We start from the raw sequence: 16,873 nt of genomic DNA, 5'->3' as shown, positions 1-16,873 counted from the left end.
GAGCTTTATAAATGTTTACTGACTGATGCTCTGATAAGAAACAATGAATTTAATGACTAGGGAGAATTGTTAATTGATGCCAAGCAAAGTAAGCAAGCAGGAAAACAATTTATATAACTACAACAGGGTAAGATAAAACCATTAAAACTGAATGCTGAGAGATTATAATAACTAATCCAAGACACCAAAAAGGGGATATGAAAAGGTAGAGGTGAGAATCATGGATGGGGGAAATACTTTCAGATAATGAGAAACTTTTTTACATGTGTTGTTTAGTTTTGTTGACCTCTTTCCCCTCCCTTTATTATTATTTTTAAAGTGGAGGAAGACAGTCATATTGGGAAAGGGAATGATGTAAAAGCAAAAGATTTTGAAAAAAAATAAAGAGGTCCAACAAGGAAGAGGAGGTAGATAGGTTATATATTGATAATGAAAGATAATGTAGAATTATGGAGCAAGGGAGTTCTGGGCAGAGAGAGATGCCCCCTCCCTTGAACAATTCTCTGTGCTACAATTCAAGCGTTCAATTGTTCAATACCATCAAGAAATTCAGAGGAAAGTGTCCAAAAATGTCTGGTAGATGCTATTTGGAGGAATATGTAACATGCACAGGCAGGAGTCACAGAATGAAAAGGAATAGGTGAATTATTCAAATGTTGGGGGTAATATTCACATGGAAGAAACCTCAGATACAGTCAAATTTTGAAGCCTTGAGATATCTTTATTATTAGATTCTAGACTAGTGATTGAGATGGAAACTTGAACTTAGGTGCTTCGAATCGGGTCAAAATATTTTTTGATAGAAAACTGCATTTCTTGCATTCCTTTTGCCTTCATACTACTAGTTTTTTTTTGTTTTTTCAAGTTATACCCATAACATGGAACCACCATGGTTACCCAACTCCCACATTTAAAGTACTAGTGAAATGTCACCTCCTCCAGAAAGCCCTCCCTGATCACCCCAGTCTGCAATGACCTTTCCTTCCCTCTTGGTACCTGACATAGTACTAGGTTTTAGCTCTTTTTCTCAGGTTCAGAACTTTCTCCAAGAATGCAGACGACAGTCCATCCATGCTTTCTCACCATGGATCCTGTCCACTTCTTGACATCAATTTCTCCAGATCTTCACAACTTGTTGAAGGTCTTTCCTCGCTCTTCCTCCGTTATCAAGTATAATTTTTCATTAAAAGCATTAAGGGATTCACTCAGGTCAGCCAACCTACCTAGGCTGTCAGCTTTGGGAGAATTCTAGTAAATATTTCGGATGTGCAAAGCCCTTCACATTAACTCATTCATTCCATTAGACTTTAAACTCTTTGAGGGCAAGACGGACTTCTGTCTTTTTTTGCATCCCCAGGGCTTGGCACAGTGCCTGCACACAGAAGACATTTAATAAACGTTTACTGAACTGAATTTGATCCATCTAGGAGCCCTGTGAGTAGGTGCTATTGTCGTCTCCAGAAAACTGAAGCCGGCAGGTTAAGGGATGTGTCCGAGGAGACCCAGTGTCTAGGGGCGGAATCCGGGGCTTGGCATCCGCCAGTCGATTTAATACATGATGGTGGCACTGAGGCCCGTGGTTCCTTTGCCAAGGAGACATCCGGGTCCCTCCGTCCGGTCAGGCCGCCGGCGCCTGGGACGGGGCCGGTCGACTCGGACCGAGGTGGGCGGCTTATGCCGGCTGAGGCCGGGCGAGGCCCTGGGAGCGGCGGCGGCCTTCTCCCCCAAACCCCCGCTTCCCTGTCGGTCCCGCACCAGGGCCTCGGCCTACCCCCGTTCCCGCTCTACTGGACTCCCGGGAAGCGACGCGCCGAGGAGTGCGCGGGCTGCTTCTCGCGAGAACACGCCTCCCTCAGTTCTCCTCCGCCCCCTCCCCTCGGGTATCCCTCGCCTTCCTTCCCTCGATCCTCCGCTCGAGCAGGTTCCATATTGGGTAAAATCTCTGCTCCCGGAGGACCGCCCCTCGCCCCGCCCCGCCCCGCGCAAAGCTCTCGCGAGATCCGGCCCGAGAGTTCCCGTCCGCTGGGGGGAGGGGAGGAGCTCGCGGTGTCGCGGGCGCAGGAGGCGCAGCTGGCGCGGTCGGTGCCGCCCGAGCCGGAGGTGGCCCCGGCGCTGCAGCCACCGCCGCCAGGCGGAGACCCCGACCCTTCCGCCCCCTCGCCCCAGCCCTCGCGTCGCGGAGGGAGGCCGCCGGAAGGTGGGCGCAGTCCCGGCTCCTCGGTGCGGCCGGGCCCCCAGGGGTGGGCAGAGGCGCCCCGCGCCCCGGAGCGCCGCGGGGCTGCGGGACAGCCCGACCCGGGCGGGCGCGGGCGGAGGCGCCGGCTGGCTCCCGCTGAGCCGCCGCCCCTCGCCGCGGCCGTCGGCCGAAGATGTCTCAGGAGAGGCCCAAGTTCTACCGGCAGGAGCTCAACAAGACCATCTGGGAGGTGCCCGAGCGCTACCAGAACCTGTCCCCGGTGGGCTCAGGCGCCTATGGCTCCGTGTGGTGAGTATTGCGAGCCGGAGGGCGCCCCGGGCCCGCGGAGCCCGGCCCGACCCCCGCCCGCCTGGCCTTCGGGGCAGCCGGGCATGGAGGCCGCGCAGCAGCCAGGCCGGGAGTGGGCGCGGGTGGCAGAGTGGGGGGTCTGCGAGCCCCCGCCGGTCACATAAGTCCTGTTTTCAGAAACACGACGTAGGGCAAAATTTCACGTATTTGCAATCCTTTGTGCTCGCAATCTGGAGTACACCTCTGCAAGCCTGCCACTTTATAACGCCGGCTGCAAACTGAGCTCGTCGGAGGCCAACCTTTTGCTTTTTTAATAAAGAGAAAAGCCTACATGACTATTGTGATCTCAGACTTGCCGGGGCATAATTGAAAGCATTTTAGCATTTTTCTTAATTCAAGTGCAGTAAAGTTCTTGGCAAAACATTTTTGCTTGACTCCTGGATAATAGGCCTGGTGTGATGATACCCCCCAAAATGAAAAAAAAAAGAGCCTTCTCAGTGACAGGAGTTTGATTTTTGTACTATTGGGTTAAGATTCAATGCACTTTACCAATAATATTGTATAAGTTCCATGCCATGGTGCATTTTACTAGTGCTCTAGTTTAGCTACTAAGAAAAACAGGTGCAGAATGGTTTGCATCAGGAAAACAAGAAAATGGAGAAGTTTGAAAGAGGATATTGATTCTGAATTGATTCTAAATGTGTGTGGAAAGTATGCTACCATAATTCATTATGTCACATACTTTAGATTTTTTTTCATTTGGATTCTTAGACACTTTTGGAATTGTCTAGTTCATTCTTCTCCCCAAAGCAAAACGTCTTCCATGTTCCTAATAAATGTTCATTCTTGTTTCAGAACAGTTTACTTTGCATCTCACTATTTTACAAGGTAGTTCATTCTATAATTCAAATATCTTTCAGTTGAATTACATATTCATTCAGTAAAAAACCAAAATATATTTGTCATAATTTGTGAAAACTCTTAGCCTGGAAATAAGTAAGAGATGGTTAACAGGGTTTTATTAGTGTTGTGTGCATACATGACTTTAAAATTGTTTGTAAAACAGTTTCATACTTGCCAAATAATTTGTTTTTAGGAAATGTTCATCTTTGGCATACTCCTTCAATATGATTCTTGTGCTCCTTAGAGTCACATCATGAATTTCCTGTTTGGTAGAATTTGCTCTGAAACTGAGATTGTGCAATTGCATCCAACAGATCATTTTGCACTCTCAAACTCAAGCTATTGAATATATGTAGCAGATTGTACTGTACTCTGCATCTCTTTTTCCCATTCTTTTCAAATGGAAATTTTTATAATAAAGCAGTTGAACTGAAACAGTCTCTTTTATGAAAGCTTGTCTATATTTGCTCATTTTCAGATTTTTTATGTGACTGTTTCTTAACCTGGATCATTTGGTACATCTTAACTAAATCAATGCTGTAAGTTTGATTATTTATGGGGAGTGATTTATGCAAAATAATTAGATGAATTGAATAGATTCTTCTTGAACATACAGTTTTTTTTTCTGAATATTAACAGTTCTGCATGAAGTAAACTATCCAGTGAGATATTCTCTTATAAAAATGTGAGAATGGGGGGTGGCTCTGTGGTACAGTGGATAGAGCACCAGCCCTGGAGTCAGGAGTACTTGAGTTCAAATCCAGGCTCAGCCACTTAATAATAACCTAGCTGTGTGGCCTTGGGTAAGCCAGTTAACCCCATTGCCTTGCAAAAACTTAAAAAAAAAGTGTGAGAATAGTAAATCATTGAGTGTATTGTTACTACTTCAACTATTGCTTAGCTTAATTTAAAGTAAAGTGACTAAAACTTATATATGCAAAGAAGTTGGGAGTAAGCTCTTCTAAACCTTTGTTGCTCATATGCCTAAGACTTGCAGTATATTTGGAACTATTCTTTTGGAATTATCTGTCAAAATACATTTTTGTGAATTTTTTCAGTTGTAGCAAATTTTATTTCTTTTAATGCTATTAACTACAACTTTTTCATCTGTAGGTGGGTTTCTGGTGAGTAATGTGGGTAATCAAACTGTAAGGTACTGTTTTTTGTTTTGGTTTTTCTCAAAAAACCATCTATATCTATAAAGCATTGAGACTTTTTTAAATAGTTCTTAATTTGGTCCTAAAGGCAGTTTTTATTTATTTATTTATTTTGATTTTTTTAGGTTTTTTTTTTTTTTTTTGCAAGGCAAATGGGGCCACACAGCTAGGTAATTATTAAGTGTCTGAGATCAGATTTGAACCCAGGTACTCCTGACTCCAGGGCTGGTGCTTTATCCACTGCGCCACCTAGCTGCCCCTAAAGGCAGTTTTAAAAAAGGATCCTCAATAATATTTTGAGCAGTGTCAGAAACATTGGAATAACTGTGACTTCCGTAAGTGACTACTCAAAAAGGACTGTGATATCAGGGATGTGATACCATGATGATATGCAAATGAATTTGATGTAAGTGAGGTAGGGTTCTTTGCAAAGTCACTACCCTGGCTTTCACATCCAGTGATCAGATATGGATTGGGAAGACTAGAGATGGCCCAGGATGCAGGCACAGACCTTGGCCATTTAAAGCTAGCTCTTTCCCAGGTCTCAGTTGGATTGAGGCAATGCTCATTCAACGTAAGATTGTTAAGTGAGAGATGAGACAAAGAGGCCAGAATGACCACTTCCAAAAAAGAAATAATTTAATTGGGAGGGTAAGACCTATGACATTTCTGGCCCAAACAATCGCTAGTTACATTCACTCTGAACCTATCTGGATCAAATAGTGACCAAGCAGGCTTAGTCTGAGATCCATTGCAGGCCAATTTTGGAAAGCAGAGTGATGTGGGGACTGGTAAACCTCAAGAAATCTTACTGGGTCTTTGGTCAGAGACAAGAAAGAGAGCTATGTACCCAATTTGCCTGAAGTGGCCATATTACTCATTGAGGATCTTATTAGTCCTTTGTTCTTGAAGAGGACCTTGACATGAGGAATGTGATGCCATGACATGCAAGTGAGTTGGATATAAATGAGGGAGATGCTGTGAAGATTCATATGAATGCATAAGACTCTTGAGTGATGGATTTTTTTGTCTCATTGCTTTTTAGTCTCGTTGTGTATATCTTAGAAGAAAGATTTCTTCATATCAAAAAGCTCATAGCAACCCGTTAATATTTAAAGTTTGTATGTCAAAGATCAAAGAATCAAACACAGAAATCAGAATTTTATTTGGAGTTTTACAGAGATATTTCCATTTTGAACATTGTAGAGAACTGACTTGACATTTTAAGGAACTTTATGCATTGCCTGTAAAGGGAAATGAAGCAAAATTGTTAAGAATGTGTTGTTGCAAAGCATTGATTTTGTGGTTTTTGGGACAGAAGCAGGGGAATCTTTGTGGTGAATTTAAGGAAATATAAACAGGAACTTAAATTCCTTTCCTTTAGTGCACAACTTTTCAGATCTCTTGTGGTAAAATTGAGACTGATTAAACCATTTAATAAATGCAGGGACAGGAGGAACCATGACACCTCATGTATGCAAAATAGGACTAGCATTTGGGGGAACACTTTGAAATCACTAGTTGGATGATATTATATAAATATTTAGTATAGAGCATAAGCAAAATTCTGGTGAAAAACAATGAAAAGTGGGGGGGGCAGCTAGGTGGCACAGTGGATAGAACACTGGCCCTTGAGTCAGGAAGAGCTGAATTCAAATGTGATCTCAATTATCTGATTTACCAGCTGTGTGACCTTGGACAAGTCACTTAACCCCATACCTTGCAAAAACCAAAACCAAAAAAACCCCTCAATAAATCAAATAATGAACAGATATCTAAAAGAAGGCTGTTTAGTCATGATATGTTAGTTTTTGTATAATTATCTCATATTGGTGATAGAAGTTGATAGAAACATTTTGAATTTTTTCAATAGATTTGATGAACTTCTGCTGATCAGTAGACATATTCTTACCCAGTTCTCTTTGTGACTAATGGGAAGATGTTTTAGGGAGGTTAAGGGTTCAATTGGTTGCAGAAAGGCACTAGTGGGAAATATGTTTACATAAGTGTAATGGGTGAGAAACCTATTGAAATGTTCTATTGGATAGATACAATATAGGTCAACCATGTTATATTATAAAGTGAAATTCTATGGAAAAATTTGAGAAGCTGATTATGTCTAAAGTGTTTTAAAATGAGTTCATAGGGTCATAGATATAGAGCTAGAAAAAAATCTTACAAAGTAGTCAGGTTCTTGACATGCTTAGGCTTCCTTTCCTTCTATCCTGTTTGCATGTGTGTATTGTTCTACCCTCCTTATTTCCTTCCTCTTTTCCTCTTTCTCTTTCCTTTTTCTTTCCCTTCTTCTTCTTAACCCTTTAGGATAAGATAGGGGTTGGCTCTCCTCAGTGGTACCTTGAGTTGTAATTCTAGTTAGGAACTTTTCCTGTTAGAGCTTCAATAGTTGGACTTAAGCAGTTGTGGTGTGTTTTCCCATATCTCTTGTGTAGCATGATCCCAAGATGTCTCTATGTGGGGAGAGAGGTTGCTTATTTCAAATTTGGTCCCTATGACAAGAGCAAGCCATTCTGATCCTTGCCACTTTGGACTTCTGGTAAAAGGATCAGATTGCTGTTTGTGGTTGTTCAGTCATTTATTCTTGTCCAAATCTTTATGAACCCATGGGCCATATTGTTGGTTCCATGACACTATCCATCTCATCATCTGCCATCCCCTTCTCTATTTGCCTTCATTTCCAGTGAGACCTGTATTCCCATTATGTAGCCAAAGTATTCAAATCAGTTCAGTATTCTTCCAAGGAAGAGTCTGAATAAATTCTTTAAGAATTGATTGATTTGGGGGAGGCTAGGTGGCGCAGTGGATAAAGCACCGGCCCTGGAGTCAGGAGTACCTGGGTTCAAATTCGGTCTCAGACACTTAATAATTACCTAGCTGTGTGGCCTTGGGCAAGCCACTTAACCCCGTTTGCCTTGCAAAATCCTAAAAAAGAAAAATTGATTGATTTGATCTCTCCTGTGTGAGAAACTCTCAAAAGTCTTCTCCAACCCCACAATTGGATAGTGTCAGTTCTGCTGCATTCAGCTTTCCTTATAGTCCAACTCTTTCAGCTATTGCATTACTACTGGAAAAATCACACATCTTTGTATTCAGGGTCATATTTTGTCCAGATTTACCAAAGCTTATCTTCCAGAGAGCAAGTCTCTTTTAATTTCCTGACAACAGTCACTGTCTATAGTGATCTTTGAGCCTAGGAATATATAATCTGACACTGCTTCCATTTCTTTTCCTTTTGTATGTCAGGAAGTGATGGGACCAGTTTTTGTTTTGTTTTGTTTTTTTAGATTTTTGCAAAGCAGACGGGGTTAAGTGGCTTGCCCAAGGCCACACAGCTAGGTAATTATTAAGTGTCTGAGACCGGATTTGCACCCAGGTACTCCTGACTCCAGGGCCGGTGCTTTATCCAGTATGCCACCTAGCCACCCTATAAGGGTTTTTTTTTTAAGGTTAAGTTTCAATTCAGCTTTTTCACTTTGTTCTTTTACCCTCATCAAGAGACTTTTTATGTCCTCTTCACTTTCCAGCATCAGAGTAGTATCATCTGAATATTTCCCAGAAACCTTAACTTCGACTTTTGATTCACCCACCCTGCCATTTCACATGATGTACTACTCTGTGTATAAGTTAAATAAGATGACAACGTATAGCCTTGTTGCTTTTCTGACCTTAAATCTATCAGTTGTTTCATGCTTGGTTCAAACTGTTGCTTCCTGGCCCACATACAGGTTCCCCAGGAGACAGCTAAGATCTGGTACTCCCATCTCTTTGAGGACTTGCCACAATTGTGATTCATACAGTTAAAGGCTTTAATGTAGTCATTAAAGCAAAGGGTCATCACTACTAATCAAATTACCTATTTTATGACTGTCTGAAGTTAAATATTGTCCAAAAACCTTTATTGTCCAAAGAATCTTTAGATTGGCCAAATTGAGAAATTCCATGTATTAGAAAATTTTCAGTACAGATTTATTTAAAGATGAGAATATGGGAGCAGCTAGGTGGCACAGTAGATAGAGGACCAGCCCTGGAGTCAGGAGGACTTGAGTTCAAACCTGACCTCACACTTAATAATTACCTAGCTGTGTAACCTTGGGCAGGCACAAATCCATTGCCTTAAATAAATAAAAATTTAAAAAATATATTAAGATGAGAATATTCTGATACTTCTCTGAATCTATGATCTCATCAATATGGGCATTTATAATGTGTAATTAAAGCTAATAACATATTTGCCAAAATGATTTTCCCCAAGGGCAGATATGACTGTCATTTTCCCCCTCTCCTTCCTTATCCTGTCTTTATCACTTGATATTTTCCAGTGACTTCTTATGATATATAGGATCAAATACAGAGTCCTCTGTTATTTAAAGCTGTTCACAACCTGGCCCCTTCTTCTCTTTCCTTTATTCCTATACATTATTTCTCTGCATATATTCTCCAGTTCAGCCATATTGACAATTGCTTTTTCTCACATAAGCCTTGATCCCCTGCCTATGACTGGAGTAGTCTCCCTCCCCAGCCTCCAGAGTCCCCTCTTCTTTCTTTTTTTTTTAGGTTTTTTTTTTGTAAGGCAAATGGGGTTAAAGTGGCTTGCCCAAGACCACACAGCTAGGTAATTATTAAGTGTCTGAGACCAGATTTGAACCCAGGTACTCCTGACTCCAAGGCTGGTGCTTTATCCACTACGCCACCTAGCTGCCCCTCCCCCTCTTCTTTCAAGATTCAGTTCTAATGCTACCTTTCACAGGAGGTCACTAATGGTATCTTCTCCTATCTTCTAACCCAGGTGACTATTGCTTTTCCTTCTAGAATTACCTTCCATCTTGTCTGTATATATCTATATCTGCCTGTGTGTGTGTTTGGACTCCTTTTCAAATGTAAACTCCTTAATGAAGGGGAATATTTTTGTTTTTTCTTTATGTCCCCAGTACTTCGCACAATGTCTGTTAATATAATAAGCACTTGTTAATAGTTGGCAAATGAACTATCTTGAAATTCTGAGTACATTAGAAACTTGATAGAACAATTTCTTATACTGTGGAATTTAGTATAAGAATGGTTCATCTTGAGCCCCAAGTGTACAAAGATGCTAAAGAGACACTATTAAAAGGTAGACTTTCATTTCATAAGCTTCACAACAAGTTTCTAATGTACAGGGTTTTTAAAAAGTTTTATTGATGTATTTTTTAAATCATAGTTTTTACAGTATGCTCCTTTCCAGAGAGATAATATTCCCATATAACAGATAATATTTTTAAACAAAAGAAGAGGAAAATCAGCATAATTCAACAAACATTTAAAAATCAGAAAATATATGCAGTGCGCAATTACTGCGAACTCTGCAAAGAGAAGGGGTGGGAATATCTTCTGAGATCTTTTCAGCTATGCCTCTTAATTTTGCAGTGTTTACTTTTGATTTTTTTGTTCTGTTATATTATTATAGTCACTTCACTTTGCATCAGTTATATGTCTTCACCCATCTGTTTATCATTTTTTGCACAAAGTAATATTCCCTAATATTCTAGGACATTTAGTGTTTCTAAGTCCACCTTAGGTGGACATTTGCAGAAGACTCCCCTGCCATCCTGGTAGCTACAGATATTTTGAAGTAGTTTTCATTTTTTTTAACCCACTACTACTTCTCAAAACAAAGTTTGGTTTTGGTTTTGGCAGACAGCCTACCAAATGAAAAAGGAATCTGAACTCATGTCTTCCTGACTCTAGGACCATATTTCTGTCCATTGAACCTAGTTCTCTACAAATGGATCAGTTCCCTAAGGAAGAGGTTGAGAATGAGGATAGAAAGCTTTAAATGTGACTGATTTGCTTCAGCTGAACTCACAGTGGCTTTTAATTATCGAAGGTGGGACAACTGCTCTATAGTAACTTAGAACCATCACTTCATTAAAATACAGTAGTCTTAGTTTGGCTGCTTTTTCTTCTGTTCCTTTTTCCATCACCCATTTCTGTTTTGCTTCCCATCTTTGGCAATGCTTGCTTAGGACCACTTGTCTGGCTTCTTTAAACCTTTAGATCTTGTCCAAATTTTCCTTCTTTTGAGGGCTAGTTCCTATCCTAGCATTAATAGGTTAATTTATCTTTTCTAGGTTTTAGTAGAAGTTGGAAGTGAGGTGATGGATGGAATTCCTGGTTTAGTCCATGGGCAGTTTGCAAAAGAATGAAGTTAGATAAATGTTAGTTTAAGTAATCTTTTGGTTACTTCTTTAAGCTCCTCTAGTTGTTTTGTTTTTTTCATTTCCCTTAATAGTTAAGCTGTCTGGTTTCTTCTATCTTAACTCTTCTTCACCACCTTGTCTCTTGTTCTGTCTTCTCTTCCCATCGGTAGTCTTTGAATATGTTTATTTCTGCTCTTCTTTCTCTTACCTTATTTTTATGTAGCACTTTATATTTTATATAAAAATACTTTCATGCACATTTTTATTTGTCTTATAATGTAGTTAAGATGAATATTTTATCCCCACCTTATAGATGAAGAAAGAGTTGAAGTAACAACTCTTAGATAGCAAAGTTGAGATTCAGACCTGGGTTACTTCTAGTCTGGTGTTTGTTCTATTCCACCATCCTGATTTAGACTTCTTAGCTGCATGTGATGATGAAAAAAAGAGAACAGAATGTTCTGACATGTTCACTGTGTCTTTGTTGCCTTAAAGAGTTTTTTTGCTAATTTCCCTCAAAAAAACTATCAAATTTGGATTGTTCTGCTTTCTTTTGCCATTACTGTCCCTCATTCCCAGCCAAACCAAACTCTTTTTACTGTTTCCTTGATCATTAGACTAAGAACATCATCATCTGTTTGCAGCGAATAACTCTCACTTCCCTTGCAAATATAGATTCCCATGACAACATAACAAAAAGGTCATGAGTGAATGTTTATTTCTCCGAAGCCTGTTGCTTGTTTAACTTTTAGACCCTGAAAATGTAGACACATGTTAATTTTGAGTGATTATTGCAAATTACTCCTTTTCCCCTAGGACTTGAAAGTTGGACTTTTGAATACTGTGTCATTGGGTCAACAATATTGTCAGGTGTTGTACAGTACTGTCCATCAAAAAAGTATTTCTTGATTAGTCCAGAATACATATTGTTGAAATAATAACAAGGAAAGCATTTTATATGTAATGGATATTTGACAAATTTTGAATTATTTCTTTAAAAAGAGCACTGGACTATTTTAAAGAAGGTTTGTATTTTCTGTTTTTGGCATCCTTAGACCAAAACATTTGGGTTCCAGTACTGATTGTAGATAGTCAAGTGATCTTGGCTTCATTGTCTGTAAAACAGGATTAAATAGTACCTGTCCCTGTCTTCCTCACAGGATTGTTATGAGTATCAAATGAACATATGAATTTGAAAACCATAATATGTTATGTATTTCCTGTGTATAAATACACGTGTTTTTATTTATATTATGGAACATAAATCCTGCATTTTGGGGGATTCTCCTACTTCCTTCAATGCCTTGTAGAATTTTCATTGTGATTGCTTTGATATTCTCTCTTTAAACTTTTTTGTTCTGACTCAACTTTCTACTTAAAGCTGCCTCTCTTCAAGGCTAGTTTAAAAGTGGCATACCAGGCAGAATCAGATTGGGAGGTAAAAGGAAGGAAAGATACTTAGGGTGAATGTTTGGTTGATATGATTCAGAATCAAAAAATGATTAAGTAAATGGTCATAATTACAGGGTCAGAATTTCTTGTTTGATGTGTTGAGAAGTTAGGGAATATTAGATTTGGGAAGAAAATAGATTGAGCTAGACTTCTGAACTAACTTAGAAACTACATTTAAGGTCACTGTAGCAACCTTTAAATTCTCCTACCTTCTAATTTTGCCCTTGTGTACTTCTTGTCTTACTTAGCCTGAAGAAGATAGTCTCTGTTAGAAGTTGAGAGCTCTTTCCTGTGACTTCCTCTTCACTATAGGAGAAGTAGCCTAATTCCAACAACAGACTTTACCATAACTTTATTTTTCTCTTCCACGAACATAGATATTTCAACAATCTATCAACAAGCAAATTCAAAGTTCTTACTATGTGCTAGGTGCTGGTATAATAAGCACTTGAAAAAGAAAAAAGCAAAAATGACCATTGTAGTACGTATTATAGGTATAGATACATACTATATAGGTACAATCAATAGAAAGTAACCTTAGGGGAAAAGGTACTAGAGCAACTGGAAGAGTAGAAAGACTGGATATGAAGTGCTGGTGGAAGGACTAGCAGTTATACCAGTGTTCCCTGGTTAGAGGCTCCATTGATGGCAATGAGGTCAGTTGGAAAGGATTTATTAATTATTTGCTGTGTCAGGTGCTGTACTAAACCCTGGGGATACAGTCTCCACCCTCAAAAAGTTCATTTTCTGAAGGGGAAAAGGGAGAGACATATATCTCTGTACACACAAGATGTACACAGAATTGGTGAAAAGTAATTTCAGAGGGCAAGTCATTAGCAGATGGGAAATGGAGAAAGGTCTTCTTTAGAAGGTGGTATTTGAGCTGAGTCTTGAAGGAACCCTGGGATTCTTAAGAAATGAGAGGTGAAGAGGGAGAAAGTTCCCACCAGAGATGATGAGATGGCTTTTTGTACACATGCAGGCCAGTGTAGCTGGATTATAGAGTTCCTGGAAGGGAATAAAGTGTAAAAGGAATGGAAATGCAGGCAAGGACAAGGAAGGTAATAGCTTCAAATGCCAAATAAGATTTTATATTTGATCTGAGGTGTAATAGGGAACCAGCCATTTGGCTTTGAGTAGAAGAGTGACATGAGTGTAGGAAAATCATTATGTTAGCTGTGGGAAGGGCCTTAGCTATTGCATTAGTTCTGAAAGCTGATGAGGGTCTGAATTAGGATAATGGTTCCATAAATTGAGGGGAGGGAGCCCACATTATTTGTATTAGACCAAACCTCTCACATCATGATATGAGAAAGAAGAATAAGGAGTTGGGAAGACATAGAGGTTGACCTCACCTTTCTATATATGACTAGCAAGATACAGCAGGAAGAGCTAGAAAGAGAAATCCCATTCAAAATAACCTCAGACAATATAAAATACCCGGGAATCTGTTTCCCAAGGCAGAGTCAGAAACTTTTTGAAAACAATTACAAAACACTTCTCACACAAATTAAATCAAATAACTGGGCAAACATCAACTGCACATGGATAGGTAGAGCTAATATAATAAAATGTAATATGATAAATCATAATATAATATAATAGATATAATAAAAATGACAATTCTACCAAAACTAAACTATCTGTTTAGTGCCCTACCAATCAAAATTCCAAAATATTTCTTTAATGAATTAGAAAAAGTTGTAAGTATATTCATATGGAGAAATAAAAAGTCAAGAATTTCCAGGGATTTAATGAAAAAAAGTGCAAAAGAAGGTGGTTTAGCCCTACCTGATCTGAAATTATATTATAAAGCATCAGTCATCAAAACTGTCTGGTATTGGCTAAGAAATAGAGTGGTGGACCAGTGGAATAGGTGCAATAGCAGGAAACGATTATAGTAAACCCAAAGAGTCCAGCTATTGGGATAAAAACTCTTCGATAAAAACTTATTGGAAGTTAGTATGGAAGAAACTTAGATTAGACCAACGCCTCACACCCTATACCAAGATAAGATCCAAATGGATACAGGATTTAGACATAAAAAATAATACTGTAAGCAAACCAGAACATCAAAGACTAGTTTACCTGTTAGATCTATGTAAAGGGAAGCAGTTTATGACTAAGGAAGAGATGGAGAACATCACTAAAAACAAACTAGATGATTTCAGTTACATTAAATTAAAAAGCTTTGCATAGACAAAACCACTGTAACCAAGATCAAAAGAAATGTAGTAAACTGGGAAACAATTTTTACAACTAATGATTCTGACAAAGGACTCATTTCTAAAAAATACAGAGAATTGAATCATATTTTTTTTTAAAAAAAGCCATTCCCCAATTGACAAATGGTCAAAGGATATATATACAAAGGCAATTTACAGATGAGGAGACCAAAGTAATCCATAGTCATATGAAAAATTGCTCTAAATCATTACTTATTAGAGAAATGAAAATTAAAGCTTCTCTGAGGTACCACCTCATACCTCTCAGACTGGCCAATATGACCAGAAAGGATAATGATCTTTGTTGGAAGGGTTGTGGGAAATCTGGAACACTATTACATTGTTGGTGGATCTGTGAACTTAACCAGCCTTTCTGGATAGAAATTTGGAACTATGCCCAAAGGGCAACAAAAATATGCATGCCCTTTGATCCAGCAATACCACTACTGGATCTATACCCTGAAGAGATGATGAAAAAGGGTAAAAACATCACTTGTACAAAAATATTCATAGCAGCCCTGCTTGTGGTGGCAAAGAATTGGAAATCAAGTAAATGTCCTTCAATTGGGGAATGGCTTAGCAAACTGTGGTATATGTATGTCATGGAACACTATTGTTCTATTAGAAACCAGGAGGGATGGGAATTCAGGGAAGCCTGGAGGGATTTGCATGAACTGATGCAGAGTGAAATGAGCAGAACCAGAAAAACACTGTACACCCTAACAGCAGCATGGGGGGCGATGATCAACTTTGATGGACTCGCTCATTCCATCAGAACAACAATCAGGGACAATTTGGGGCTCTCTGCAATGGAGAATACCATCTATATCCAGATAAAGAACTGTGGAATTTGAACAAAGCCCAAGGACTGTTACCTTAAATTTAGAAAAAACAAACTGATATCTTATTGTCTGATCTTGCTATCTCTTATACTTTATGTTTCTTCCTTAAGGATATAATTTCTTTCTCATCACATTCAATTTGGATCAGTGTGTACCATGGAAACAATGTAAAGACTGACAAATTGCCTTCTGTGGGGTGGGGTGGGGGGAGGGAAGTAAGATTAAGGGGAAAATTGTAAAACTCAAAATAAATAAAATCTTTTAAAAAAAAAGACAGAGGTTGAAAACCTGGATGACTGATAGGTGCCAAATCTGGCTGGCTGCTGTTGGTTTAATCATGCACTCTTAACATCTTTATTTTCCTAGATAAATCCTTACCTAGATATAAAAGGGAAAATAATCTAGTTTTTTCCCTCTTCTGCAGTTTATATTCAATACTACTGATTAAAATTATCTTTCTCACAGTGTAACATACTTGTTAGTGATCATTTGAATCCTTGTTGTTTGTAGTTACAAATTCAAGTTGAATTTGATGTCATATTCTTACCCTTCTACCTGAGAAAGAAAGGGGAAGGGAATAACTGTTTATTATGTGCCAGGCACTATACTAATTGCTCTTTACAATTATTCATTTCATTCCTTCTTATTGAGAGGGGAATCTAGACAACAGAGAATCATTCTGGGGTATTACCTCTTAAGCATGTAACTTCTGGGGACCTCTTCAGCATACAGTATTTACGGTTAGAATCTTAGAATCCTGGAAGATTGGAGCTGGAATGGACTCAAACAATTGTCTAGTCCAGGGGTATTTAACTTGTTTAATCTAACTGAACCAGATTAAAATATAATGGAAATGTTTAATAAATAAGAATATAATAGAACACAGATAATATTAACTTGAGTTTTCTAAGCTATTATGTGGCCTGCAGGAAACCTTTTCTGTTTGAATTTGATACCACTGCTGTACCACCCAATCTCCTTCCATTATTTTATTGATGAGAAAATTAAGGGTTTGGGGGAAAGTTACCTGATTGTAAGTAGTCATGTGCAATTTGTCTTCCCCCATTAGAATGTAATAGCTAAATTAAAGGACTTCCAGATCAAGGAGGAAATACTGTAAGCAGCCAAAAAAAAAAAAAAAATCCAAACAATTAAGATATCAAGGAGCCACAGTCCAGCACAAAATTTAACACTTTCTTCATTAAAGGACCAGAGGGGTTGGAATATGATGTTCCAGGGGAGAAAAGAGCTAGGATTACAACCAAGAATTAACTACCTAATAAAACGGAGTGTAATCCTTCAGGGGAAAAATGGACATTCGGTGAAATACAGCAGATTTTTCAAGCATTCTTCAGAAAAAGACCAGAACTGAACAAAAAAAATTTGACTTTCAAATACAAGATGCAAAAGAAGCATAGAAAGGTAAACAGGAAAGAGAAATCTTCTTTATTTATCTGTAAGATGAAGATAATTATACTTAAGCTCTCTGTCTCATAAGGTTGTAAAAATCAAATAAGATGATGTATCAATTCCTATGTAAAAGAGAACTATTATCAAAATTAGCTATTTTATTACCTATACTATTATGTTATTTTATTATCCACAATCCTGTTTT

General features: G+C 38.8%; 2 protein-coding genes across 8 annotated transcripts in view; one reads left to right on the top strand and one right to left on the bottom strand.

The window, feature by feature from the left end:
- SLC26A8 (solute carrier family 26 member 8) overlaps positions 1-1,770 on the bottom strand; it is a 169,180-nt gene extending 167,410 nt beyond the window's left edge. For 4 of the 6 annotated variants that reach the window (XM_074236437.1, XM_074236436.1, XM_074236439.1 and 1 more), the window contains exon 1: positions 997-1,770. In XM_074236437.1, coding sequence (XP_074092538.1) covers positions 997-1,003 — 7 coding nt within the window. In that variant the 5' untranslated portion in view covers positions 1,004-1,770. The remainder of the gene's footprint in view (positions 1-996) is intronic. The other 2 variants (XM_074236429.1, XM_074236441.1) reach the window with 1 other exon arrangement.
- A 272-nt stretch (positions 1,771-2,042) lies between these two features.
- The window catches only part of MAPK14 (mitogen-activated protein kinase 14), a 91,030-nt gene continuing 76,199 nt past the window's right edge, over positions 2,043-16,873 (top strand). The window contains exon 1 of one of the 2 annotated variants that reach the window (XM_074236428.1): positions 2,043-2,485. In XM_074236428.1, the coding sequence (XP_074092529.1) occupies positions 2,370-2,485 (116 nt within the window). In that variant the 5' untranslated portion in view covers positions 2,043-2,369. The remainder of the gene's footprint in view (positions 2,486-16,873) is intronic. The other variant, XM_074236427.1, reaches the window with a different exon arrangement.

The sequence above is a fragment of the Macrotis lagotis genome, chromosome 5 (genome assembly GCF_037893015.1).
Source record: "Macrotis lagotis isolate mMagLag1 chromosome 5, bilby.v1.9.chrom.fasta, whole genome shotgun sequence".
Lineage (NCBI taxonomy): Eukaryota > Metazoa > Chordata > Mammalia > Peramelemorphia > Peramelidae > Macrotis > Macrotis lagotis.
Note: the sequence above shows the minus strand (reverse complement) of the source record. Positions and strands in the feature narration are given on the sequence as shown.